Genomic DNA, 26,508 nt, shown 5'->3' on the forward strand with positions numbered 1-26,508 from the left:
GGGGGGGGGGTGACTCCAGAGGGAAGGGCTTGTGGACAGATGCAAGGGGGCAGCAGCAGTGGAGAGTCAAGAGTGTCCAGCACCCCCCAGCACATCATCCTTTCCCTCCTGGTTCTCTTTGGCCTGAACAGTTTTCGAATCTCCCACCCCGGGAGCCAGCCTGATATCCAGGCCCCCCAAATGCTTATCAGGCTAACTTCAATGTACGTCGGGCACTCCCAGGACCCTCCCCGCTCTGCTGTATTGCCTCACATTGTACTTATGGATTAGGATGATAATAATTAGCATTTTTTGCACACTTAGTAAATACTCAGGCATCCTGCTGACAGCCTTACCCCATATCACCTTTAAAAACCATCACCCACCCACCCAAAATCTCCATGTTACAGATAAGGAAACGAAGGCCCAGAGTGGTGACGGGACTTGCTCAAGAGGGGGAGACAGGACTGAAGCCCAGCGCATGGATGGAGTTGCGGTTGGGCTTGGCCACCTCCTACCCGGCTTCCTGTACAGTGCGTGGCAGTTAGTGGCACCCAGGTTTCTGTTTAACGGGTGATAACAGTTTGCCAGGCCAGCCCCGAGGTCTGCCACAGGCTGCCCAGTCTGCTCAGGCCGTGGAGCGGGAGGAGGGCCTGTTTTCCGGAAGCCGACTCTAGTTAGGTTATCTCGAGTAAGGGGCCGTCCTGCTTCTCTGTCTTTTCTTGCGCCACGAGGCAAGCACAGGGCCCATTTGCAAGGTCTCTAAACATCTGGCCAGTGCCCAGCCTGCTTCATGGGTAAGAGCACTGGTCCAGCTTTACTGCGCCTGACTGTGTGACCTCAGCCAAGCGACAGGACCTCTCTGTGCCTCCGTTCCCCTGGCTGTGAACTAAGGGATAAGACAAGGCACCTGACCCGGGCAGTTGTGCATTCATGAGTCAGCACATGCAGTAGAGAGAGAGCCAGTAACAGCCACCGCGCCGAGAGCACTGGGGGTCCGGGCACTGCTCTACGGAATGCATGTGAATGCACCCTCCCTTGGTGCCACTGGGAAGATGGGACAGCCACGGCCCTGGATGTGAAGTAGCGTGCCAGGGTCACACAGCTAGGGAATCAGGGCTGGGATGCCAATCCTGTGAGAGGAACACCTGCTCCAAATGCTTTCCTGGGCTCCTCTCACACCTCTTAGCACTCGTTTCTGGGCCTCTGGTCCTCCCCCGCCCCTTGCTGCCACCGAGCCAATTTTGGTTCAGGGTAGAACTGACCCTGTGGGTTGCCAAGACTGACTCTTTAAGGCAGTAGAAAGCCTCCTCTTTCTCCCATGCAGTGGCTGGTGGGTGGTTTCAAGTTGCCGACTTTGTGGTTAGCAGCCCAGTCCTCACTTCTACCCGTTGCCCTGATGAGAAAGCCTAAGAGGTACAAAGCCGGAGCTCTGGGAACGAAGCGGTTGTCACTCAAACCGGTCGCCCTCTGGTGGCAGCCAGCAGCACTGCAACACTGTGGTCCGCGGGGTTCTTTGTAGAAAAGTAGAGGTGCCTCAACCAACCGTCTGCATCCCTCTCTGGACCAGGGTCATGGGACCGGGCCTGAGGCACAGTGGCAGTGGGGGTTGGCTTGGACTGGGTTTGGTGTCGTAGGAGAGCCAACCCAGTCGTGTTAGGAGGAGGCGATTCTGATGTGCTGTGTGACCTTGGCTCTGTTGCTTGGGCTGAACCGGAAAGAGGTTGGCTGGGATGCTGTCAAGTCCCTTCGTGACACTGTGGCGGAATAGGTTGCCCCATGATGTCCTTTGTGTTTTCCTTCTCCCTCCACTCCATCCCATTCTGCTGCGTTCTCTCTAGAGATGTCCCCGTCCGTTACTCAGCCTGCGCCTGCCACCTCTTCGAGGGGCGCGCAGAGCCAGGGAGAACTGGTTAGCACACTCCAACGGCATCCTTACAACCTCGCATGTTTTGCTGTTGTTCTTCCTGCCATCCCCGGGGCTGAGTACACAGACAGACATTGGAGTGTCTCAGGCCACTCTGTGACCTTGGGCAAGCCACCTCTGGGCCTCAGTCCAGGAGAACCCTTGGCGCATGCCTGCGGCGGCGGTGGAGGTGGCCCCTGACCCACAGCGAGTGAGCGAGCGACCCTGTGTGTTCCGGAGTAGAACTGCTCTGCAGGGGGGGTTGTTGTGTTGTTGTTTTTTTGTGGAAGCCCACTGCCAGGCTTTTCTTGGGTAGAATGCTGCATGGGTTTGCACCGCCCACCTTTCCGTTAGCAGTTGACCTCAAGCCACTGCGCCTCGTCCCCTGCACCCCCACCCACCCAGAACCCTCTAAAAACCATAAGCAAACCATGGCTGTTGAGTCCACCCTGACTCAGTGACCCGGAAGGAAAGAGCAGAGCTCCCTACTACGCTTCCCAGGCCTGTGGTCTTTGTGGGTGCAGACGGCCGCGTCTTCCTTGCGAGAAGGGGCTGGGGGGTTCCAACCACCAACCTTTGGATTAGCAGCAGAGAGCTTCACCACTGGTCACCAGGGGTCTTTGGAGAACCCCTTCAGGCACTACAAAAGGTGCTTTATCCCTGCACGTGGAATCCAGGTGAGCTTTGGGCACTTTCCTCCGTGCCCCTCCACTCCCAGGTGACTGTGGTAGGCTGAGCTGCCATCCCCACAGCTGAGGGCCAAGAGCTGACTTTCTTGTTTGGGTCCCAGTCCAGCAGGGAGGGCGGGGGCCCATGATGGAAGACCTGGCTCTTCTACCGGTCCTGGCCCTCTCCCAGAGCTGTGTGACTATGGGCACATCATGCGGCCTTTCTGGTCCCACACGCCCTCCTGCTGCACAGCTGCTTCAGAGATATGGCGGTGTTGTGTACAAGGGCGCTTCAAGAAGTTCATGGGAAAAGAACCAATCGAACATTTTCCACCAGCTTTCGGACGGCCCCTCTCCTTTGTTACTGAAGAGTGCTGTTTCAGATGGAAGTCCGGAATCCAGGGGACAATCCTGGGCTCAAAGGAGAAGGGGATTTGATGGGAATGAAGGTCCGGGGGCTCTTTGCAGCCCTCGTCTCTTCCCACTGCAAGGGTCCCCTGGGTCCAAGTCGGAGAGCCTCCCTGACAAGTGGGGACAATGAGGATCATAATAATATTCCTGCAGAACTCAACTCCAGGCCTCTGCTGACAACTGCCAGGTGCTGCACCAAGCCTGGAGGCCAGGGAGGGGCGAAGCCCTGCTCAAGGTCACTCTGCAGGAGCCAGGCTCCTCCTCAATGCTCCAATGCTCAGGAGGATCCAGTGCTGGTTCCCTATCACAATAGCAGAAGGGAGCATGTCCCGTGGGGCAGGGATCCTCACAACTCACTTCCCAATGGGCCTGTGTCTCATGGTGGGTGTTGGGGGTGAGGAGAGACTGATGCGTGCCGAAGTGCCCCAGCCCCTTATAAGCAATCACAGCGAGTCACAGTGTGGTTGACATGATGGAGAAACAGACCCCGCTGAGTGTCTCATGCACATTAGCACGTGGGCAACGCGTTCACTTCCTGCTGGGTCCTCATTGTGCAGAAGCTGAGGTCCCGAGAGGGGCACTGACCTCCCCCACGTCACAGACCAGAGCCAAGTCAGGCTCCTCCTGCCCCCACTTCTGCCCCCCACTCTCCCACCTTCCAGGGTCCCGCCTTCCCTCCCAAGGATCTCCAGCAACCATCCCACCTCCCTTCCCTGAGACGGTGGGCCAGTTTCCCAGGCGGCCCAGTTTCCCGAGGAGGCCTGGCTCTGCTGGGTGGGGGGTGGGGGGCACCGTAGGGGCTGCTGCCTGGGTATATTTAGAGCAGCTTCTTGCTGTGCCAGGCCGTCGGGCCGCGAGAATCCGCTCCAGCCAGCTGAGCAGAAAGCCAGGTCTGTCAGCAGCAGAGCAGGATAAAAATAGGTTCTCCTGTCTGCTCACAGAGCTGGGCAGCGGGGCTGGGTGCCTCCCCCTCCCCTCATTATAGGATCTTTGTTAACGGTTCCCTGGGCACTGGACCAGAAATGACACCCACCTCCTGAAAGGCCCGGCAGCTGGGACACCTGGTCTTGGGGGGTGGGGGGTGGGGTGGAAGGGGAAAACCCCAGAGTCCAGAGGAGCAGGGCAAAAAGAAAGACAGACTAACTATGACTCGGGTTATAGGCGGGGGCCAGATACCCACCACCACAGGCTTCTAGAGGATTCCAGGCTTTCTGCCCCCACCACATCCCCTTGCCTCCTGGAATCCCTCATATTAAGGTTCTTTCTAAATCTGACCCAATTCCCATCATCCTCAGGGAGACCACGGCTCTGCAGAAATCAATAGGAAAGACTTGTTCAAGGGGTGGTAGGGATGGGAGTGGGGTGGGCTGAAGGTCTTGAAGCACCCAGCTCTGGTTGGGGGGGGCAGCCTCCTGCTCCCCCAGGGCCTTGCTGGTGGACCATTTCTAGCCCTGGTGTGTGGTGCTGTGCCCTGCCTCCTCTGCCCTCCAGGCTTTCTGCTCGGCCCTCTGCCCCAAAGGGATGCAAGCAGAGGGCACCTTCCAAGCCCCTTTCTACCCAAGATGCACCCTCAGTGGATGAGCCACGCTGGGGAGACTTCCACTGAGAAGGAGGCACACCTCTCCCTGCCAGCGCCACCTCACTGGCCTAGCCCCCGGAGGGCCTCCCAGCTATGGGGCCCCTGGGACATGTTGAAGAAGTAGCCACCAGGAAGGTGTGCAGGGCCCAGCTTTCTGACCTTGGCCTGTTTCCCCACTGTCGATGGGAGCCAGTCCTCTGCCCTCCTGGCTTTTGTTCACTGGGGGTGGGGTGGGGTGGGGTGGGGTGGGGGGTGTGGCTTAAAAGTCGTGGGCAGACACGTTGTTGTGCTGATGGGAGGGACTTGCCAGTCTCCTGCCTGCCCTCGGGGATGGCAAACTGAGGTTTTCCAATTCATAGATGCTCAGCCTGCACCCCCACCCCCACCCCATGCTGCCCTTGTGTGACTCCAGGCCTTGAGGGAACCATGGTCCTGCAGACTCCGTACCCCATCTTGGCCCTATGACTCCTGCTAAGGAAGCCCCGTTCATTCTTAGGAAAATCAAACTTCTGGGTCCTCAGAAGGTCAGAACTGAAACAGAGATCCGGTTCAGCTGCTCAGTGTTGAGCGAGAGGCCGAGGTGGAGGGGGTGGGGTGGGGTGGTCGTGGTGGTGGAGGTGCTGGTGCTGCTGCTGCTGCTGTTGTTGTTGCTGGGGAAGGCTAGCCTTAGGCTGCCCATCAAACTAAGGGTGGGTCTAAGACTTGAGCACAGCCAGCCTGAAGATGGACTTGGACATGACCTTGGACTAGACATTGGCTCCAGGTCTTGACCCTGGACCTAGAATGTTGCCCTGGGCCTTGGGTCTAGACCTTGATCCTGAGCCTTCACCTGCCACTAGACATTGAAATGTGAAGTTGGACCTAGAGTTCTCCTGACTTAAGCTCTTGGGAAATTAACCTTGGACCTACACATTGCTTTTGGTCCTAGACACGAGACTGAACATGTCTGTTGGACCTGGCTTGTAGACAGGACTGAGACCTTGAACCTGGGAATCTTACATGGCTTCAAGTGGACCTTGGCCTGCACTGAGATGAAGATGCCAGGGGGAGAGGTGGTGGTTGTAAGTGGAGAACCAGGTGGGCCTGCTGTGTGGCCTTCACTGGGCTCCCTCTGCCAAGGGGGCAGTCCTTTGGCACCCGTGCTCCCCAGAAGGACATTCTGAGCGTGGGGTAGAGATGCAGCAGCTGGGGACACAGCCATGCGCTCAGGCTTGGAGCGACTGCCCGGCGCCTCAGTGTGCGAGAAAGGAGGCGGGCGCTGGCGTAGTGTGGTCAGTTAGAAAAGCCTATAGGTAAGTGCAGGAGAGCTCCCTCCGCCTACATGAGAGGCTTAATGTAGCTGCGGAGGGCGGACAACTGTGTTATTGGATTGGCATTGATCCCTCATCACCGGGTCAGATAACACTCTGAAGTGGGTATGGGAGCAGGCCGGGCTGGGGACGCAGGGGAAGAGAGGGCCTGGCTACTGCCTGGGGGATGGGCAGCCCGGGGCCACTGAGGCCCTCCCGGACAGAGGCCCACAGAGACGGACATGCAACTGGGTGAGCAGCAGCCTTTTCTGGGGTGGCTGAGTCCCCAGGACCCCCGGGGGAAGAGTTGGTTAGGTGGTGGAGATGGAGGGTAAAGTTTCGAGTGAGCACGGTTGGGCCAGTGAGGAGGGGAGAGGAGGGAGGGAGGGAGGGAGGCAGGGACCAGCCCGGAGCCCAGGAGCCGGTGGGGAGGAGAGAAGCACCTTTTCCCAAAGCATGATGCCATTGGATTATACCGTTGGGGGGCGTTCTGCAGAGAGAGCTGGAGATCTCCTTCTTTGGGGGCTTCCCCATGCCTGTGTCGGGGTTCCATGAGTTTGAGGGCGCCCTGGAGCCCAGGCATACCTGCTGCACCCTTGGATCGGCCCTGTGGTGGCTGAGGGATGGAAAAGGGAGGAGGAGGCAAAGAAGAGCATTGCTCTGTGTGTGTGTGTGTGTGTGTGTGTGTGTGTGTGTGTGTGTGTGTGTGTGTAAGTGGAGCCCTCATTCTCCAGCACTCCCAGGTATTCCCTGAGCTGGGGGGTACACCTCTTTAATTTATGGTTCCTAGTTGATCCTCTAGGAACTGGAGATACCCCCTACCCCACAAACCTGATATTCACAGGCTTCCCTGTTTCCCCCTCCCAGGCTGCCCTCCCACCAGTCTCAGCCTGAGCCTGCCGCAGAAGCTGCAGAAATGGCTTGTAAGAAGATCTTTCTAATAACTGGAACTATCTCCAGCCCCAGGCCCTCTCCACTCCCCTCCCTTACTCCTCCCTGCCCTCCCTCTCCACACGCCTCCCCCTCCCCCCACTTTCTCCTTGTTTACCCAGCACTTACACACGCTGGGAGAGAAAAAACGTCGGCTCAGCAATTTTTCACACTTCCCTCAAACGCGCAGCAAGGTTATTTCCGGCAGAGTGGAGACAACAGGAGCTGGCCAGCTCTCTGAGGACCCCAGGCACCCCCAACTCATTGATGGATGGGGGAGCCCTCACTGCCCAGTCCGGCCACACCCCAGGGTTGCAGGAGGTCCCTACATGTAAGACCTGGTAGACCTTTGTGTTCCCGGCTGTACCCAGGCCTGTAGGGTCACCCGGGAGTCCATCGTGGACACTGTCCACCACAGGCAACTAACTGCCAAGGCTGCCGGGCCAGAGTGCCTGTCCTTGCCACAGGACAGCCTGCAGTGATCGAAGCCAAAAAAGACACCAGGTCCCCGAAGCTCTGCCACCCTCAGTCAGGCATCCGATGTCAAGTGAAAGCCACACAAACATGACAAAGACCTCCTGGCCTTCTCTGAGGCCCCCAATGCTCCCCAGCCCACACTGGACCTTCACAGACACTGAGATGGTCAGGCTTGCCTTGGTTCATGCCGTGCCAACTCCTTTCACTGCTGGGAGAGCTGGGGATCAGAGAAGGGATGATACTTGCCCAAGGTCACCCAGCAAGTCAGAGATCTAGAGCTCACGTCTCTTGAGTCCCAGGCCAGGCATCTGGTCAGCCTCAGGATTCCCTGGAGGCCAGGGATTTGGTGGGAAGCCTTTGGGGGAAAGCCCCAGAGACAGGGGTGAGTCTTGGGGGGTCGAACTTGGTGGAGCCTCCACAGGAGCAGCCTAGCATGAGCTCTTGCCCTGACCCACTTCCCACTGTTTGCTCAGGGCTTCCCGCAAAGCCTTTTTGTGCGAATCTAAGGCAAGGGGCTCGCTCTCCTGCTGCCCTCCTGAGGGACAGCCTGCAGTTTGGACTCTGCTGGGCAAGCACTCTGGGTTTCCTTAGCTAGCCTGGGGACAGGACCAGGGGGACTCGGTGGGTGGGAGCCCAGAGCTTTGTGATAGTCTCTCAACGGGCCCACACTTGTTTGATATTTCAGTGCTCCCCAGTACACACACGCACACCCCTCCCTCCCTGGCATGACCCCAGGACTACCCTCTGTCCTGCCAGCACTCAGCCCACCCTGGCCACATCCATGGCTTCTGTCATTAACCCTAAGAGGCTCAAGAAAAGGGGACAGCAGAGTAGGGGACTTGGTCAGAAGAAAAGGGGGTTCTCTGGTGGGTCAGAGAGCAGCCAGAGGCTGAGGGGATATGGCTGTAACCCCCATCACTCCCTAACTTCTTTGACCTTGATGAGGTCAAAGAATCCTCGGTCCAGAGCCCTCTCTCTACCTGGCTTGGCAGAGTGACGGAATGTGGGTGAAGTGCTTGGAAATCCCCGAGGCAAAAGCTCCCACCCTCCCGGTCTCTGCCTTTGCCATCTCAGCTCTCTTCATCCTTAGCTCTTACACACACACACACACACACACACACACACACACACACACACACGATGATGCCAGGTTTCTCACTGCCACAGGGACGCCTCCTCCCACACACCTGCCTTGGTGGGGGGCCATCAGAGTAGAAACCTTTTGTGATCCCCTCTGTGGGGGAGGGGTCCACGAAAGCAGTCAGCTGCTTCAGCTCTGAACCCTCCAGAGATCAAGCCCTTTCCTTGTCCCCCAAATCCTGGTCCCTGCAGGAACTTGGCGCTGAGAGGACGTGAAGTATGAGTGTGTTTGTGTGGGGGGTGGGGGAAGGCAGGGTTGCTTAGAGGGAGCAGTGGGGTGGGCTCTGGAGGGGCGTGAAGAGCAAAATGGGGGGGCACCTTCCAGACATCTTTCTCTCAGACCACAGGACAGGCTAGGCCCTTGGCAGGCTTGTGGCTGAGGGTGACAAACAGTTGCTGGAGACCCTTGTCTGGCATCCCCAGATGGGGCAGGTTTGAAGGCAGTAAGGACACCCCCAGCTGCGCCCCCACCCCCCAACCCCATCTTGGCAGAGTGGCCTTCCCTGCCTGGACACCACCAGGGTGAGGGGATCCCCATAGTGCCGTGGGCATTAACCCGTTATGGGTGCCCGGCAATCTCTGTTCTCCAGCACCTTCTCTGCCCATGCCCATTCCAGGGCCACAACTTTCGAAGCGCGGCTTTGTAGGGACCTAGCCCCTGCCCCGCCCGCTGCCTCGGGAAGCCGGGAGGCGCCCGGGCCTGGAAACCTCCCGGAGTTCCCTGCTGCTCGCGCCCCTCCTCATGGTCCAAGTTGGGGAGGGCCCGAGCTCTCCCCTCTCTCCCGACTGGCCCCACTCACCGTTGTCCCCGGGCGGCCCTCGGGCGCCAGGCAGCACGTAGGCGGTCTCCAAGGGGTGGTAGGTGGGGGCCGGCACCCCGCTGCCCTGGAAGCTGTCCCCTTTGATCTTCTTCACCAGGAAGGAGCGCGGCATGGTGCGGCTGGCTGGCTGGGGGCTCGGCGGGGCACTTGCGTGGGGCCCCGCGGGGGAGGCGGCCGGCCGGGCGCGATTGGCTGGCCGCGCGGGGTTTCAGCACTGGACAGCTCCCAGCGGGCGGGCGGGCGCACGGAGCCAGCCCCGGTGCTGCCGGCGGCCCGAGCTGAGGCTTCGGCTCCGGCTCCGGCTCCGGTTGGTGCTCGACAGCGGCAGCGGCAGCGCGCAGACAGGCAGGCGCTGGAGCTGTGCTCAGCACTCCGGCTGCCGGCTTTATATGGGACGCAGGCTGGAGATCAGGTGGTCCCCTAGCAATGGAACTGTTCAGCGCTCTAATCCATCAAATGTCCCCCAGGACAATCGCTCCGCACACGTTCCCCTGAACCGGCGGAGGTGGGGGCAGGCGAGGCGCAGGGAGCGGCGGGCAGCAAGGAGGGGAGCAAGTGTGGGCAAGAAAGGCGCAGAGGTATAACAAGACGGAGAAAGAGGAGGGGGGGAGGGAAGAGAAGAAAGAGGGGCTGAAAGAGGTAGAAATCACAGCAGAGACCAAGATAAGGACAAAAAAATAAAAAAGATAAGCCACAGTAAGAGAAACGGAGGAGAAAGACCAGAGAAGAGAAGTAGCGACACTCGCACACCCACGGGAAGGAAGGCGAGATACCGCCACACAAAAAGGAAGCCCCCCGCCCCCCGCCCCCCGGGATGCAAAGAAAGGGAAAGAAAAGTGCAGGATAGGGGGAAAAGGCGAGGGAAGAGGAGAGAGAGGGTTGGGGGTCAGGCACATGGGTGCCGGAAGACGAGGGTGCAAAGGGAGAAGTCAGCGCTCCATCCTGGCTCTTGTGCCCGGCCTCTCCCTCTCCCCAGTTCTGAAGTGGCTGGTGGACGCTCAGCTCTAACTAGAGGAGGTCCCCCCTCGCCAGATGGGGCTCCGATTGGGTTTGGGGTTCAACTTTCTTTTTCCAGAAAGGGCCCGGAGGAGGGGTGGGGGGCGGGGAGCATGTCCCCCATGCAGATGCCCAGCCCTGCTCAGCCGGTCCTGTTCCGGTGCCGAGCTCAGGCGGCCGCTGCAAGAGGAAGTGAAAATCGTCCAGTAATTAATTTCCCTGCTGCCAGGGGGTGGTGGTTTTGACACATCCGAAGCTGTGCTTTCCCCTGAAGCCGGGGAGCAGACAATAGAGACACGTGGACTGGGAAGGGAGAGGGGGAAAGGGAGGGGGGATCGGGTCTCCCACTGGAACTCTTTGCAGGTCAGCTTCTTTGTCTCCGGAAGGATCTGAGCAGCGCCCCCCCCCCCTTCTTCCCACATCGGGCCCCAATGTGTGGGAGGTGGTGGTGGTGGTGGGGTACACAGCCCGGTATTTGCACAGGATTGCGAAGCAAGAGAACTCAGCCCCTGATTCAAAGGCTGCGTGGTTAAGCTCCTGGTGCTGGCTGAGCCAGCAAGTGTGGGGTGCCCAGTGCACGCCAGAGTTGTCCAGGAGAGTCCCAGAATCTGACTTTTGGAATGCTGATCTCTCATTGGCCCCTAGTGTTCTATTGATGGGGTACAAGGCTGATGGGGCAGGCAGGTCCCGTTGTGACTGGTTTTCCAAGACCAGCGTCGGAGACTAAGGTCCATGGAGGTCACAGGGAGTCAGCAGCAATTTTCAGAGAGCAATTTTCAAGCGGCCTCTGGGCACCAGATCAGGGGACAACATGATCTTTAGGATGTGGCCTAGCAACCTCAGGACTCAGGTTGGGCCCTTTATCTTGCCCAGGCACCGCACGGTTCGAGGATCTGTGGCCCTCTTGTGAGGTGTCTTGCTTGACATTTTGTCTTCTGAGCTCTTTAAGACCTCAGTCACAGAGTGGCCGCCACCACGCCCCGCGACTCCTTGCTAACTGCTCCATTCCCTCCTCCAAGCACATGATTTTGCTTCCAGGTTGACTCTGTTCTCAGGCTGGCTTCCTGGCTTCCACACACGTTACTCAACTGCACCCTCCCTCCACTAAACCCTAGTTACCCTCAGGGCTGGGCTGGGCCTTACTTCCTCCAGGAAGTGGCCCCAGACTTCCTAGCTTGTGGCTTAGCCAGCTGGCTCTTTAACCCCCAAGGACAAGGACCCCGTGTCCCATGTGTGGCTCAGCATACTCCAGACAGAATTGCATACACACTGGGGCTGCGGCGCTCACACTTTGTCAGCATGCGAGCTACTTATAAAATGATCAAGTCAAAATCATCTACCGACTACAAAATGCAAAACATATTTATTTTTATTTATTTATTACATGTATTCATAAATGGATTGATAATTATATGCACAATGTATGTGTACGTACCTTGTATAACCGCATGAGTCCATATTGCACAACACAACACAACACAATTAGCTATGTACATTTTTTGTCATGACCTGAGTTTACTCTGATGACTTGCACTGAATGGAATGAGCCAGGCATGCATAGTCCAGACAGGAGCTGCTGACAGTCAGCCTCAAGCACACTTCCAAATGATCATCAGTCATGGTGGAACGGTACTTAGACTTAATGATCTTTATGTGGGAAAAGGCCGGCTTCACATAAATAAGTAGAGCCGAATAATGCAGTCAAGGAGGTAGCACATTTTCTCATGTTTGGGTACTTTCCCTCTGGAGTAAGTTCCAGAACTGTTCATGTGCTCTGGACTTCAGCTGAATGTTGGCCTGTAGTATCAAAATCTCCCTTTCCGTATGAAAGTGATACATTTTTGTCTTCTTACTTGGTCCAGCTCCCCCACTCATTTTAATACCCTTTCTTAGCTTTAAGAGAAAAAAACCAAGGTCTAAAAATTGGCAATAACTTAGCTCGTCAGTTTTGCTGCACTTAGCGCAGTTGTTTGCACATGCATTTGACACCTAAGCTTGCATCTGATTGGCTGCGCTGCATATCATTTAAGTGACGGGATTGAGGATAGGCTTATGGCTATTTTTTTTAATGGCATTCGATCTACCCACACTACATTTGCGATTGACTAGTAGATCGCAATCGATGTATTGAGCACCCCTGCACTAGGAGATCCCAGCCTCCTGCTTACTCACCCCCACTTCCACTGTAAAAGTGGGGATAACCATTGTTGCTACCCCAGGGGTTGGTTGGGAGCGTTACAAGAGTTGCTGTGTCTTATATCTGGTACCCCAAACTGAACCCAAGCTCACTGCCCCCAAGTGGATTTCGACTCACTGTGATCCTATAGGACAGGGTAGAACTGCCCCTGTGGGTTTTCAAGACTGTAATTCTTCCTGGGAATAGAACATTTCATCTTTCTCCTGAGAAGTAGCTGGTGGTTCTGAACTGCTAACCTTGCAGTTAGCAGTCCCATGCATAACCTACTGTACCGCCAGGCCTCTGCTATAACTGGCCTACGATATATGCTTAATGCCTGTGAGCTCTGCCTGTCATTCACTTGTGAGACTGGGATCGATGGTGATCCAGGAGCCCTGGTCCTTGGTCTCTTGGGGCTGACATTCAAAGGTGAGGGGACGGACAGTCAGAAATAAACAATATTCTTTTAAATAGTTGTGAGGAACATATGGGGCAAGGTGCTGGAGCGGTACCAGACCTTCTGAGGGGGTGGTCAGCAACGTCTCCCGAGGGAGGTGGCGTCTTAGCTGAGACTTGAGTAATGAGATGGAGCTCAGGGAAGAGTGCTCCGGACCGAGGTTCTGCAAGGCCACAGGTTCCCAGGTAGGACAGAGCTCGGCCTCCTGGAGGGAGAGCCAGCAGTGGAAGGGGGTGAAGTCAGATACATTGGCAGGGCCAGACCCAGAGGATTCACACTCAATCATGAATGAATGAGTGCGTGAATGATGAGACCAGTGATTGTGGTGGTGAGATGCAGCCTGGGAAGGTGGGCCTCTTGGTTGGAGGAGAGCTTTTTGCCGTGCTCGCTGTTTGGTTACTCACTTGTTTTTGGCATAGCCACACTCAAGTTTGTGCTGGGAACTGGGTCATCGGTCCTCTTGGGGGGCCCAGGCTAATGGCGTAAGTAAGGCAGAAAGGAGCCGATGAGCTCACTCACCACTCCCTGTCTGATGGCTCCACTCTCAGTCTCCTGCACAGGAGGTGACAGATCAGAGCCCCCAGAGCTTCCTTTGGAGCAAGGAAGACTCTGAAGGCCCACAGTGATGTGGGGACAGAGTAGGGACTGGACTCTCTTAGCTGGGCAGGCTCTAAAGAAAATCCACCCCTTAATCGACAGACAGCAGGCCCACAGAAAGGAAATCAAGTACCCAAGGCCCCACAGCCCACACTGGTTGAAGATAAAATCCTAGGAGAGGTTAAAACTCAAGATGCCTTCAGGGGAGGAGGCCTGAAGCAGGGGTGGTCTCCAGGGCTAGGTGTGTTTTTTTCCCAGAGGCTAACAAGAAGGGCCCGGTGTCTCCCAAGGCCCCTCTAACACAGGCTTAGAGGTCTCAGAAGTCCCACTGTTAGAAATTTATTTCTCCTAAGTCACGTCAAGTAAGGAAACACTTTACTTCCAAGGCTGTGTGCGGCAGCAGTCCCAGAAGCGGAAATACAAGCCCAAGCAGCACAGAAGGAGAGGACATTGTGATGAACTGCTCTGCTTGATAGACTCGGTGTTAGTCCGGGTTGACTAGAGAAACAAATTCATAGACACTCATGTGTGTAAGAGAGAGCTTTATATCAAAGGACAGTTAATTGTACATTAAGAAAACATCCCAGCCCAGTCCAGATCAAGTCCCTAAGTCCGATATTAGCCCATATGTCCGATACCAGTCTATAAATTCCTCTTCAGACTCATGCAATATATGCAATGACACCAAATGCAGGAAGATCACAGGCTAGTGGGTGGGAAGTCTCGTGGATACAGTGGCAGTGGAAGCATCTCAGTGCTAGCAGGGGTCTCCATGTGGCTTCTCCAGCTCCAGGGCTCTAGCCTAGCTCCAATTGGCTTGTGAGCAGGAAGACCAAGCAGAGAGTAGCAGAGCTTGTATCTGGCCTCCAGTGAGCTTTTTATCTCCTTCACGCCTCCAAATGAGGTCATCAGGCTATGACCTGATTGACAGGCTAGACTCCACCCCTTCGAAAGTTGACAGGAGATTATGTAACTGCTACAGACTCTTCTACAGCCATGATGGAATTGTTGCGCAAGAGGAATCCAGAAATCTCTCCCAGGCTATTTATCACTGCACAAAAATAAAAATAAACAGGTATAAAAAAAGAGAGTAGGGACACTTTCTTCCTTTCCCATTGTCTTTTCCAAAAATCCCACCAACTCTCTCAATTCAGCAAACATTTCTCGAGGCCCTGCTAGGTACCTCCATCTAGAAGAAATACCGAGGCTTCACGAGACACCAGGCAGGGTATCCAGCCTTCTGATTAGGAGGGAAGCGCGCGTAGACCGTGGGAAGTTTCCCCAGTGACAATAATGATGATGGCATCAACATTTACTGAGCAGTGCCCGGTGGCACGCTGCTGCGAAGGACGGACGTATGCCTTCACCGTAGCTGGACTGCCCTGGGCTTTCCATCAAGGGCTTTGGAGGCAGCCTGCTCTTCGTTCAAGTCCCTCCCTCCCCTCCCCTGCTCTGACATGCCTCAGCTCTGTAATGATTCTCTGTGCCCCTATTTCCTCATCGATAAAATGGGACCATTACGAGCTGCTAAGCACAAGGTCTGGGGTTCGAATCCACCAGCCGTTCTTTAAGAGTTAAACGTCTCGGAACCCCGCAGTTCTCTCTGTCCTATAAGGGTTGCTCTGAGTTGAAACGGTGGCATTGAGTTTGGGTTTGGTGTGCTCTCCAGGGGAGTGCTGAGATACGTAGGAAGAGAGCTCTGATTTCATGCATGCACCTTGACCACATGATGTAAGGGCCATAAGTCAGACCCCAGAGGACAGATATTGTAGGATTCGACTTACAGGAAATATCTGATATAGGTAAATCCATTGAAAATTACCTGAGGGTCCCCTTCAAACTGGATACATTACACTGCACGGTGTGTGAATTCATCCTCAATAAAGATTGGAGTAAGAAAGACAACCGGGTCCGTGTCCCAGGTTGGCTTTGATCCCGAGCATACATGCTGGGGGCGGGGCCTGGCCTGGCACACAGGAGGTGCTGGGTACGTGTTGACTATCGCCGCGGGCACACGTTCGCTGTTCTCGGAGCCTCCCGAGGCCTCGTGGGAGAAGGCTCGGTTACTGGAGGGTGTGGGGGAGGATAGGAAATGACCGTCCCTAGGCCACCTGAGCACTGTGCAGAGAGCTGCCCTTTCAAGAACTCCAGGCTGGGCCCTCCCTGCCCTAGTCCCCTCTGCTCTGGGACCCTCTAGGTTGCACGCTGCCCGGCCTGTCAGGGTCTGGGTGTGAGTCCCAGTGCTGGGTGGCCCCAGGTGGCTGGCTGAGCTGCTCTGAGCCTCACCCAGCTGGGCTGTAAGAGAGAATGGCTCCATTGGTTTGCAGGCTCTGAGGTGCAGGCAAGGAGTCAGGAGCCCTAGGACTCTAGCCGGTCTCTGTCCTCTCCGCTACCCCCAGGTCCCAGCTTTCTCTTCTGTCAAGTGGGGACGGGGTGGGACGCCTCTGAGCTGCTGTCCGGAGCCGGTAATGGGATTCTGTCTGACTTCCAAGGAGAAGAGTGGTCACAAATGCATCCCCTCCCTGCTGCCTGCCGGGGCATGCACTCTCAGGAAGCTCCGCTTACTCACGCCTTCCAGCCTCTCCCGTGGCTCCTCTTCCTCCAGGCTCGCCTCCAAGCCGCAGGGAAGAGCGCGCAGGAGAAAGATGTGGCTGAAATGACTCCACAGCTCTCAGCACCAAGGCTCGCGGGGCTGACTTGCTCACGGCCTGGTGTGTGGGTGTGTGGGTGGGCGTCCTCTGGATGGATCAGTGCTGGGTTGACCCCTGTGTCCTTTTGGCCCCTGGGAAGCAGAAGGGAAAACGGAGGTGGACCTACAAGAGATGTATTGGGGTGACGTCTGTAAAAAGAGAGGCGATCCTTCCGACCAAATGGGGTGCAGGTGTAACCCCGTGAGAGGTGAGGAGGGAGAAAGGGACTGGGATAAGGGGATGCCTCAGACCGGGGTGCTGTTTACAGGAAGTCCTGGAACCCCCAGGGAGCTGGGTCAGTGACAGGTCAGGTCCTGGAAGGGCTCGGACTCAGGTGTGCGGCCACCAGGGGCTGTCAGTGAACAGGGTCCTCGTGCAGGGCCCATTTTCTGGGTAGCTCTGCTGCGACTCCTCCCACTGGTGGTGCATCTGTCCTTTATTCATTGAGTAGTTTGCTAGGCACTGGCCTACGTTCTTTACAAATAGCACCTTAGTTCATCCTTCTGCTCACCTTTCCAGGTAGACAGTATTGTCCACCTTGTATAATACTGAGGGGGAAACTGAGCACAGAGAGGGGAAGGAGCGGGTCTAAGGTTTCATACCCACTTAGGAGCCCTGGTGGCACAATGGGTGCTGTGTTGAGCTGCCAACCAGAAGAGCAGCCGTTCGAAACCACCAGTTGCTCTGCAGGAGAAAGACAAGACTTTCTACTCCCATCACCAGTTACTGCCTTGGAAACCCACAGGGGCCTGTTCTCCCCTGCCCTCTAGGGTCACTATGAGTTAGCATCCACTCAATGGCAGTTGAGTTCTTTTCCAAGTGGAGAACCAAGGCTGCAGCCCAGCCTGTGCTCAGATCCCCCGCAGGTGTAGGAGTCCTGGCAGTGATGTGGTGTCTGCAACAGACACTGGGAAGGGGCCCATTGGGGGTTGCAGTAAGATTGCAGCCTCTTCCCTGCACCTTCAAAGACTCCCACCTTTGCAGATACTGTGCCCGCTGCCCACAACACTCTTCCTTCCCTCTTTGCCTAGGAAGCCCCTGGTGCCCTCCCGGCCTGCTCCCAGGATCTAGCCCAGGACAGGGGGGCTGAGGCATGCTGCAAAGTCCCAGATGACAAAAAGAGAGCTGATATCTGCTTGTTGATCACTTATGATGTGCTGGGTGCCAAGTTCAGCCTTTTATGTTGGGTGACCTCATTTAACCATCGTAAGAACCAACAAGAGGGGCTGGCCACGCCCCTCAGTTTATGGGTGAGTGGCCACAACTTAGAGAGGCAAGGTGACTTGCCCAAGGAAGCCCAGCTAGGAACCAGTAGGATCAGGGTTCCATCCAGGAATGCCCCAGTGGCACACCCTATGGGCCTTCTCTCAGAAGGACAAAGATCTCAGTGCTGACCGGCCCAAGGATACCGCTCCAAGGAAAGTCTCCCAGGGGTGCTCCTGGGAGCTACGTTGGGGCTCCTTCACCATCAGTGTTTGCTGTGTGGCTATTTGATTCCTCTCTGCTGCCTTCTGCCCACACCCTGGGGACTGAGAGCAGGAGGCCATGTCCGCTCCATTCACTGCCTTACCCCTATCACCTCCACAGAACTGGGCAAACAGTAGGTGCTCAATAAATTCATCTCATCAATGACTGAACAAGCGAATGAGTGAGACACCTCCTTGTGGCCACCTCCTCTTCTAGGTCCCTTTGACCTGAGCCCGCGGTTGACTGGTCAGCCTTCAAGATCTCTCTCTCTCTCTCTGCTCCGGGGCATCATTGGACCCCTACCGTGCCCCTACCTTGACATTCTTCCATTTCTTCATGTTGAGCATGAAGATCTGAACATGCTTAACCATGTCCTGAGGGATCACGCCTTCTCAAAGGGCTGGAGCCTCCAGAAAAGATTGGCTGACCGCTAGGCCCCTGCACGGGTTGGGGAGAGAGTCACTGAAAAGCTCCTACACCAGGGCTTCACATTGAAGCAAAGGAGGGAGTTCAGTGTGACCTTGGTTTCCCCGAGCCAGGTTTTTAAGGTCCGGTTAGTCTGCCTCTTCAAGCTGTATGCAGATGATGTGGCGGCAAACCTTCTGGGCTTACTTCACAAGGCGGAAGAGAATCATTACCCACATCAACAGGCCAAGGCTGATTGCTATGAGTTGCAGGACAGACATACCGCTGCCTTCCAATCTGTTGACCAATTCTGACCCTCAACTGCCCCTTCTGTAGCCCTCTCTACCATGGCCCCCTGATCATTTCTTGCAGTGCCACTGTGTTAGTCTGGGTTGACCAGAGAAACAAATTCATAGACACTCATGTGTATAAGAGAGAACTTTATATCAAAGAGCAATTGTTCATTAAGAAAACACCCCAGCCCAGTGTAGCTCAAATTCACAAGTCTGATATTACCCTATAAATTCCTCTTTAGACTCACGCAGCCATGCAATGACACTGAATGCAGAAAGATCATAGGCCAGTGAATGGAAAGTCTTGCGGAAGCATCTTAGTACTGGCTTGGGTCTCCACGTGGCTCCTTCAGCTCCAGGACTCTAACTCCATGCATCTTGTCAGCAGGAAGACGAAGCAGAGAGTGTCAGTGTATCTGGCCTTCAGTGAGCTATTTATCTCCATGGCGCCTCCAAATGAGGTCATCAAGCCGTGACCTGATTGTCAGGCTAGACTCCACCCCTTCTCAAGTTGACAGTACATTATGTAACTGGCACCGCTGAGTAGAAATCACAGATCATACTCATGATTATGGGGGCTTATTGGAGCACTAACACTTTACAAGTCAGAATCAGAAATAGTTCAGGATACAGTTCTTTGGTCAGGACAGTTTCTCAGCTGTGCCCACAGGCAGACCTCTTTCTCCTTGCCTCCCAGAGTGTGGGCCCTTGAGATATTGTGAGTTGGCCATTCTCTGTCCTGCTTGGACAAATGTTACAAAGTTCTATAACTCCTCCAGTAAATGCCCAGCAACACCCTGCTCCTCTAGTATGCCTTGGTCCACAGGCATTTAGCCCTTCTTGGGGCAGCAAGCCTAACTCCATTAACAAGTGCCCAGAGGAACCCTACCCTGCCAGAAAGTTTTTTGCTTTAACTCTCTGTTCCATTGCCCCATAGGTTGGCATAGCCACTGTAATCATCTTGTGTCATGGACCGGGAAGTCCATTGAGCTGTCTCATACAAGTCTCTTGGTTCTGTGGCCACTGATTATGATTATTATCATAATTATGATTGCCTTGCACCATTTCTAGTATGACAAATTGTTCTCTGCCTCTTAAGTCTAGGAGGTTCTCAGTAAAGGGACCCTGGGTCAAAAGGATATGCTCCACTCCCATCTTTTCCTCTTGGAGAGAGTGACTTTCTGTCCACCCCTTCCCTTCTGGAACGGCTCGTTTTAAGCCTAGAGGGAGGGATGGCAAACCCAATGAATCCCCTTGTTGTTGTTAAGTGTTGTTGAGTAGGTTCTGACTGCTTGGACTAAGCTGAAGCAGGTCAGGGCCCTGCATGCGCTTCCCTGCATGTCCCCAGAGGTCAACAGCAGACAACGCCAGATAACTGGTGAAACCAGATGTTCCAGGTTTGAAGAAAGCAGCAAGGAGTCGACATGCAATTCTAGGAGTTTCCAGACTCCATATGGTAATTGCCATAAATTCCTCACCACCCCTTTAAAAACCCGTACCCCCCAACTGCTGAGTATGACTTCCCTGACCTGTTGGCCTAGGTCAGGGAATAAACTATTTCTGTTTCTGCTCTCCTTTGTCCTGTCAGTTATGTCTGTCCGTCTCCCTGTACCTGTTTCACCTTTACATTTGGTGCCCGAAACCCAGGAGAGGTAGGGAAATGGGCTCCGTGCCATCCTAGCCCTGCTTCGGCTGGGTCATAGCCCACCCCTCCTCTCCTCTCGAACCTCAGGAAGCCCGCCTGGACGGGTGGTTTCTGGTCTTTATCTCTCTGTGTATGTTCATTCTGTCTTTTTTGTCTTTCTGGACACTGAGGACTAGCCAACTTAGGGTCCCTGTTTTTTTTTGGTGCTGCTGCAGGGGTTTGTTCTGCTACCCTAGTACTAAAAGGAGCTGGAAATAACTGCCTTTCCCTGAAAGGGGTGCGATGATAAGGTCAGTTTCTCATGCCCACCTTTTCTCTGCATCTATCTTCTCTCATGTGGCCTCCAGCTTTTTGTCTCTGTGTTTACCTCCTGCAATTCCTGCCGATAACAGGACTCCTGGCACTGGGTCTAGCAGTCACTGCCCCTTCTGACTGGACTAGGGGACAGAGGGTGTGTCTGAGCTTTTTCTACTGTTGGTGTGTGTTGTGTTTGTGGCTCTGCGGTGCTTTCTCTAAAACTTTCCTACTTCCTCTTTTCTCCACTCTGAACAAAGGCCTCTAACTGACCTCCATTTACCAGCCATGAGGCCAGGCACCCTCCCCCTCCTCAGTTCCCTGTGTTGTGTCTCTCACTAATCCAAGGTCCCTGTCTGGTGGACGAAAGCCACGGGCCTGCACCAGGGAACCTTCCTGTTCCGGAGAGTCCAGGGAGAGTCTCCCCTGGGTCTCTAACTCTGATCAGGACACTTCTCAGGGTTACTGGACCGCTTTCTGACTGACAGGTGGGAACGGGAACCAGGGGACGCCCTTCTCCTCTGTCCGAACCCCCTTCAGTTGGAGATACCATGAGAAGTTCTCTGCCCCAGCCCCCTAAGGACAAACCTTTCGGGTGCCTACTGGCCACCCTTGCTGAAATTGGTTTGGCTCCTGATCTCTGCCCTAAGCACCTGGTCTTTTTCTGTAACCAAGTTTGGCCTCAATACCAATTGGACAATGAGTCGCGCTAGCCAGAAAATGGCGCTTAAGATTTTAACATCCTCCTTGACCTTGACAATTTTTGTCAGCAAACTCACAAGTGGTCAGAGGTCCCAGATAGGTCTTTTTCTTTCTTCGCTCCTGTCCCTCGACTACGTGTCACCCTGTCAAGTTCTCTTGGCCAAACACTCTCTTAATCAGGCCCCCTGACGCCTTGTCTGCGCCCCCAGTAAAGCCTCCTCCACATCTGGGTGCCCCTCACAATCACCTCCCTCCGATACCCACTCAACTCCCAAAGGCTGAAGCAACTGTGCCTCCGACACCCGTCCCTTCCCCGGAGCCCGACCCTCAGACTCCCTGGATTCTCTCTCTCTCACTCTCCCCTTCCCGGCTCCCTCCCTGCTCAGCCTCCTCTGAGCCAACACCAGCAGCCTCCCACAGACTGCTCCCAGATAGGGAAGCAGCATGCAGATCCTGGGCTCTCCAGAAGCCCAAACCCATCAATGCTCTGAGGCTGGCAGGAGGGAGGGGTCAGAAAGCTCCAGGAAGTAACAAGTTTAATCACCTGCCGCCCTTTTGATGTCAATCTCCTCCGAGATCTCGACAATTTCCGCCAGTGAGCTCACAAATAGTCCGAGGTACACATGGTCCAGGCCTTCTTTCCTCGGAGCTCCCAACCTCTCTCTGTATTTCCTGCTCCCCTTCCCAAGTCCTCTTGACTGAAGAAAATTCCTCCTCTCCTCCTGCTTCTGCACCCGGCTCTGGTGTCTACCTTTTCAAACCTGCCTGAATCCCTGCCTGTCTCCCCTCCTACTCACCCCTCTCCCTATTCTGGCCACCCAGACCGCCCCCTCCCCGCCCCATGCCCTTTTCTTCAGATCTACTCACCTTGCTGGAGGAACCTGAGTCTGCGTTCGCCTTGCCAGTGAGCAAGCACACAAGATCGCAGAGCCCCCGTCTTCTTTGTCCACTCCAAAAGTGCCCGGGCTGAGAGAGTGGTCCGGTTCATGTTCCCTTCTCTCTCACTGAGTTATCTCAGATTGAAAAGCATTTAGGTTCCTGTGTAATGATCACACCACCTATATTAAGGAGTTTCCATATTTAACTCCAGCTTATGATTTGTCCTGGCACGATATTTTTGTCATCCTTTCCGCTACCCTGACTGCAGATAAGAAGGAACGCCTTTTTCTCGTTGTTCAGCAGCACTCGACCAGGTCCACTTAACCCACCCTGATCTAAGCAGTTCCCCGACAGAAAAACCTGGTTAGCGTTATCAAATTAACAACCAAGCTGGTAGGGATAGTTGTGCCCGCCACGCTAAAATGCTTCAGTGTGTCCTGGCTGGGCTTTAGGCCATTTCCCATATAGGAGTCAATTTTAATAAACTTAGGGAGATCACTCAAAACCTGACAAAACTCCAGCCACCTTTTTAAGTTGCTTGACTGATGCTTTACATTGAAAAGCTTAAAATAGCGGAAGAAAGCCCTCAGACCCCGGCCGGAGATTTAGTGAATATGGCATTCAAGGTTTTTAACAACCATGAGAAGCAGGCAGAGTCAGTCCTTGATGCCTGGTTCTGGCAGAAGGTAAATTTTCAAACCCAAGCCTTAGTAGCAGCCCTGTGGCTGGCGATCCCCTGAGGCCCCAGAGGGGCAGCACAGGGCAGGGGTGTATGGAAACAACGACCACCACCTGGCGTCTGCTTCAAATGTGGAGAAGAAAGGCACTGATCACAGGAGAGCCCCAGGCCTAGAGCTCCAACCGAACCCTGCCCAGCGCGTGGTCAAAGCGGACACTGGAAGTCCGATTGTCCTTAGAAAAGGTGACAGGCCCTTTGCATCTCCACTGGGGGGGTCGGGGGACTGTCCTTCAAATTCCTGACCCGCCATTGGCCCTACTGGAATTGGTTGACGACTGAGGAGACCCAAACTGGACCCACCATCACCTTCACTGAGCCTAGGGTATTGCTCAAGGTATTGGGTGAATACATTTCCTTTTACACAGAAGCTACCTTTCCTTACCTGCTCTCATTTTCAGGGCTAAGTAGTCCTTCCTCAATCTCGGTCATGGATATTGATGGGAAGCCTACTTTCCCCAGGTGCACTACTAGCCCTTTACTCATTCCTTCCTTATAATCCCTTTGTGCCTTGTCCTTCTGTTAGGAAGAAACATTTTAAATAAGTTAAAGGCCTCCTTACACCTTACTTCTGATCTCACAGCACCTCTGCTCCTTCCCCTTCTTTCACCCGACCTGAAAAACTAGCCCTACAGGCCTTATTGCTTCCCGTAAAAAAAAAAAACCCAAAAACCCCAAATGGCACTTATCGCTTGGTCTAGGACCCTGTGCCTCATTAACAAAGCTGTTATCCCCATACATCCAGTAGTTCCCGACTCCTGTAACTCTTTTGTCCCATATCCCCCCTCCACTATGCCTTTTTCACCACCCCCTTAACCCAGCGTGTCAGCATTCGTTTGCCTTGACCTGCAGCCTCCCCTAAGATAGTTCTAAGGCAAACGCAGCCCAACGCCTCAACTTCTCTCTCCCTCCAAGGCACTATTATCTCATTCAGAGGTTATCTATTCAGGCCTGTGACACACTCCCACCACTCAGAGTTTAACTCTAAATAAATGCCGGGTCATAAAAGACCTCCAACCACTGACTTCGGCTGGACAGGCTGGACAAGCATCGTTACTCCCCACCCAAAGGTCGAGAAGAACAGCATTCCTAATCCATGGTCTCTCTAGCCTCCCTGCAAGGACAAGCTCAAGAGTGCCATTATCGTGATAATAAATCGGGGCTAGTAAGGCAAAGCATACCTGTATTCCTACCTGTCCTGGTAAACCTTAGTTTTGCCTCCTCCCTGGCAGTGGCAGAAATTTCTAGTAAAGCCTTAGAGCACAGCTCCAGACACAGAATTTTAACAGACAAGTGTTAGACTGCACCTCAGAGTCTCTCACCTCCTTACAGCAACAGCTTACATCCCTGGCACAGGTAACCCTTCAGAACTGTAGTGCGTTGGATCTGTCTGTTAACAGCTGATAAAGAAGGTACATGCATGTTTCTAAGAGAAAAGTGCCGTTACTATATTAATGAGTTGGGAGTGGTTGAACAAAATGTTAAGGTGTTAAAAACCGTGGCCAAAGAAATCAAAAGTCACCGCTGGGGCAACGCAGCAACTACGCCCTGGTTCCAAAACCCCGTTATGTCCTGGGTCATACCCCTGGTAATAATTTGCTTGCTGCTACTTTTAGTCTCTTGTCTTTTAAGTTCCTTCAAGAACGAATGAAAGTCTATCCAATCTAACTGCTAACCAACTCTTGCTACATCCTTACAGCCAATGCTGGTCCAAACCATTCCAGCCCATAGCCCTCCCACCCCCCACCCCACCACCACTCCCATCACCCCATATCAGCAGGAAGTAGTCAGATCAGATTCACCGCCCCTTTATCACTAAAGAAGTTGGAATGTTTGGACTACGTTGAAGCAGGTCAGGGCCCTGCATGTCCCCAGAGGTCAGCAGCAGATGCCAGATAAGATAACCAGTGAAACCAGACATTCCGGGTTTGAAGAAAGCAGCAAGGAGTCGACCAGCAATTCTCGGAGTTTCCAGACCCCATATGCTAATTGGCATAATGGCCATACATTCCTCACGTCCCCTTTAAAAACCCTCACCCCAACTGCTGAGCATGACTCCCCTGACCTGTTGGCCTAGGTCACGGCACCTTGTCTGGGAGCTCCCCCTAATAAAGCTATTTCTGTTTCTGCTCTCCTTTGTCCTGTCAGTTATGTCTGTCTGTCTCCTTGTACCTCAGTTTCACCTTTACATGGACTCATAGCAACTCCTCGTTAGGGTGCCACATATCTCATTTGCATAAAATCCACATACCTTATTTTCATCGTCCCACCCCAGCCCACACAAGGGTGCCATGCACTTTATATGCTTAGATTAGCAAGATGTCCAGGTCCCTTGGTGGGCCACAAGGACCTTATTGGTATAGTCCTACCCAATCATTTGGTGGGACTTACCAGGCCGGGGCTAGAAAGGCCATCACACGGCAGGTCACTCCCTGGCTTTTCTAGACATGGCTCTTCCATACTTGGGAGATAGGTTCCCCCTTCCAATTATTTTACTAGACAAAAACAGACATTAACAAGATCCTCAGGGTGAAATTACTCAGGTCACATCATTCAGGTCTCCTGAAGGTGCCCATATGATCTGCCAGACTCTCCCAAAGTCGTGTCAGTATTACTCTTTTTGGTGTCTGAGAAAATTTAACACAGACCATTCCCTGTCTCTCAGCCTCACGAGGTTTGTCGCATAGCAAAAGTATACTATGGAATAGCCTAGGTAGAGATTAGCAAAACTTTAAAGGGATTTAGGCTTGGCCACTGTCCTTGGTTCCGTGGTGCCTTCTTCTTTCACACATATTGCTTCTACAATTACAGTTGTTACCATCGTAATTTTCCTTTTAATAACTGATACAACCAAATCATGTAATCCTATCAGCATCTTCCCCTACCCTCTCTTCCCTAGACATACCAGGAAAAGAAGAATCCAGTCAGTGGGGATCCTTCCTTGTCCCCTCATTTTGAATGTAAACACACTCATGGCCATGTGTAAGCCAGCCACTTTGTGCCATTATCTCTGCCCATGTCAGGCTGCCAACTTCTAAATTTCCCATCTCCATCAAATCCATCAAAGAGCCCTCCCTGATGGTCCTGTTGGGTGAGCATTTGACTGCAAACTGCGAAGCCAGTGGTTCAAACCCACCTGCCGCTCCACAGGATAAAGTTGAAGCTGTCTCCTCCTATGAAGATTTACAGCCTCAGAAACCCTATGAGTCACTAGGAATCAGCAATGACTCGATGGTAGTGGGGTTGTGTGGTGGTTTGTGTGTGTGTGTTATCAAACCAGTACTCTGAGGAGACAGGCATGTTCCCTGGTCTGAACTTTGAGCATCTGCATCCATAAGGAAAGCCCAACTCAGAGCAAGCCATCAAATTGCAGCAGTTTACACAAGCTCATGGTAGCCTAGTGTTTGTGAGCTTGGCTGTGATCTGCACGGCCTGCAGTTGGAAACCACCAGCAGCTCCTCGGGAGAAAGACGGGGCTTTCGACTCCTGTCAACAGTTACAGTCTTGAAATGCACAGGGGGTCCCTATGAGTCAGCATTGACTTTGATTTTAGTATGGTGTCAATCAAATAGCCCCCTCTCTTCATTTGGCCAGGTTCTGGCTATTTCCTCTCCTAGTTCCCCAAAGCTAGGCCATGAGTACCACTTGTAGGTTCAGGAGGCCACACGACTCGCTGCACTTCAGACCATCCATCCCTTTCTCTCTCTCATCCGTGGCCTCAGGGACTTTGCCAATGGAACACATCCGGACTCTGCGAATCTCCTTGTTGCGCGGTCCCTGGTCCACTTTCACTCACCCAGTGGTCCCAGGTGGTCACCAATGAGGCTACCAGGCGATGTACTTAATAGCTCGCTTTAACTTCCAGTATTGGAAGTGGGGGTTCTTCTGATGGGCATGAACTTTTCCTGCCTGGATACATCATCCAATTGCACATTACCTGCTGGAAATGAAAACAGCAAAGCGGACACCGC

General features: G+C 54.0%; 2 protein-coding genes and 1 long non-coding RNA gene across 3 annotated transcripts in view; 1 reads left to right on the plus strand and 2 right to left on the minus strand.

The window, feature by feature from the left end:
- The window catches only part of SCRT2 (scratch family transcriptional repressor 2), a 12,879-nt gene extending 3,567 nt beyond the window's left edge, over window positions 1-9,312 (minus strand). Inside the window, exon 1 of the mRNA XM_004698199.1 lies at window positions 9,180-9,312. Coding sequence (XP_004698256.1) covers window positions 9,180-9,312 — 133 coding nt within the window. The remainder of the gene's footprint in view (window positions 1-9,179) is intronic.
- Window positions 1-26,508, plus strand: part of FAM110A (family with sequence similarity 110 member A) — a 200,543-nt gene that overhangs the window by 17,904 nt on the left and 156,131 nt on the right. The gene's annotated exons all lie outside the window — the stretch shown is intronic.
- Window positions 14,331-21,916, minus strand: LOC123522294. The gene is made up of 3 exons (XR_006680572.1): window positions 21,790-21,916; window positions 15,996-16,239; window positions 14,331-14,477 (listed from the first exon to the last, which is right to left on the minus strand). It is a non-coding gene; the product is annotated as an uncharacterized LOC123522294 (long non-coding RNA).

The sequence above is a fragment of the Echinops telfairi genome, unplaced genomic scaffold, assembly GCF_000313985.2.
Source record: "Echinops telfairi isolate 266 unplaced genomic scaffold, ASM31398v2 ScPeMD7_5592;HRSCAF=6446, whole genome shotgun sequence".
NCBI classification, from domain to species: Eukaryota; Metazoa; Chordata; class Mammalia; order Afrosoricida; family Tenrecidae; genus Echinops; species Echinops telfairi.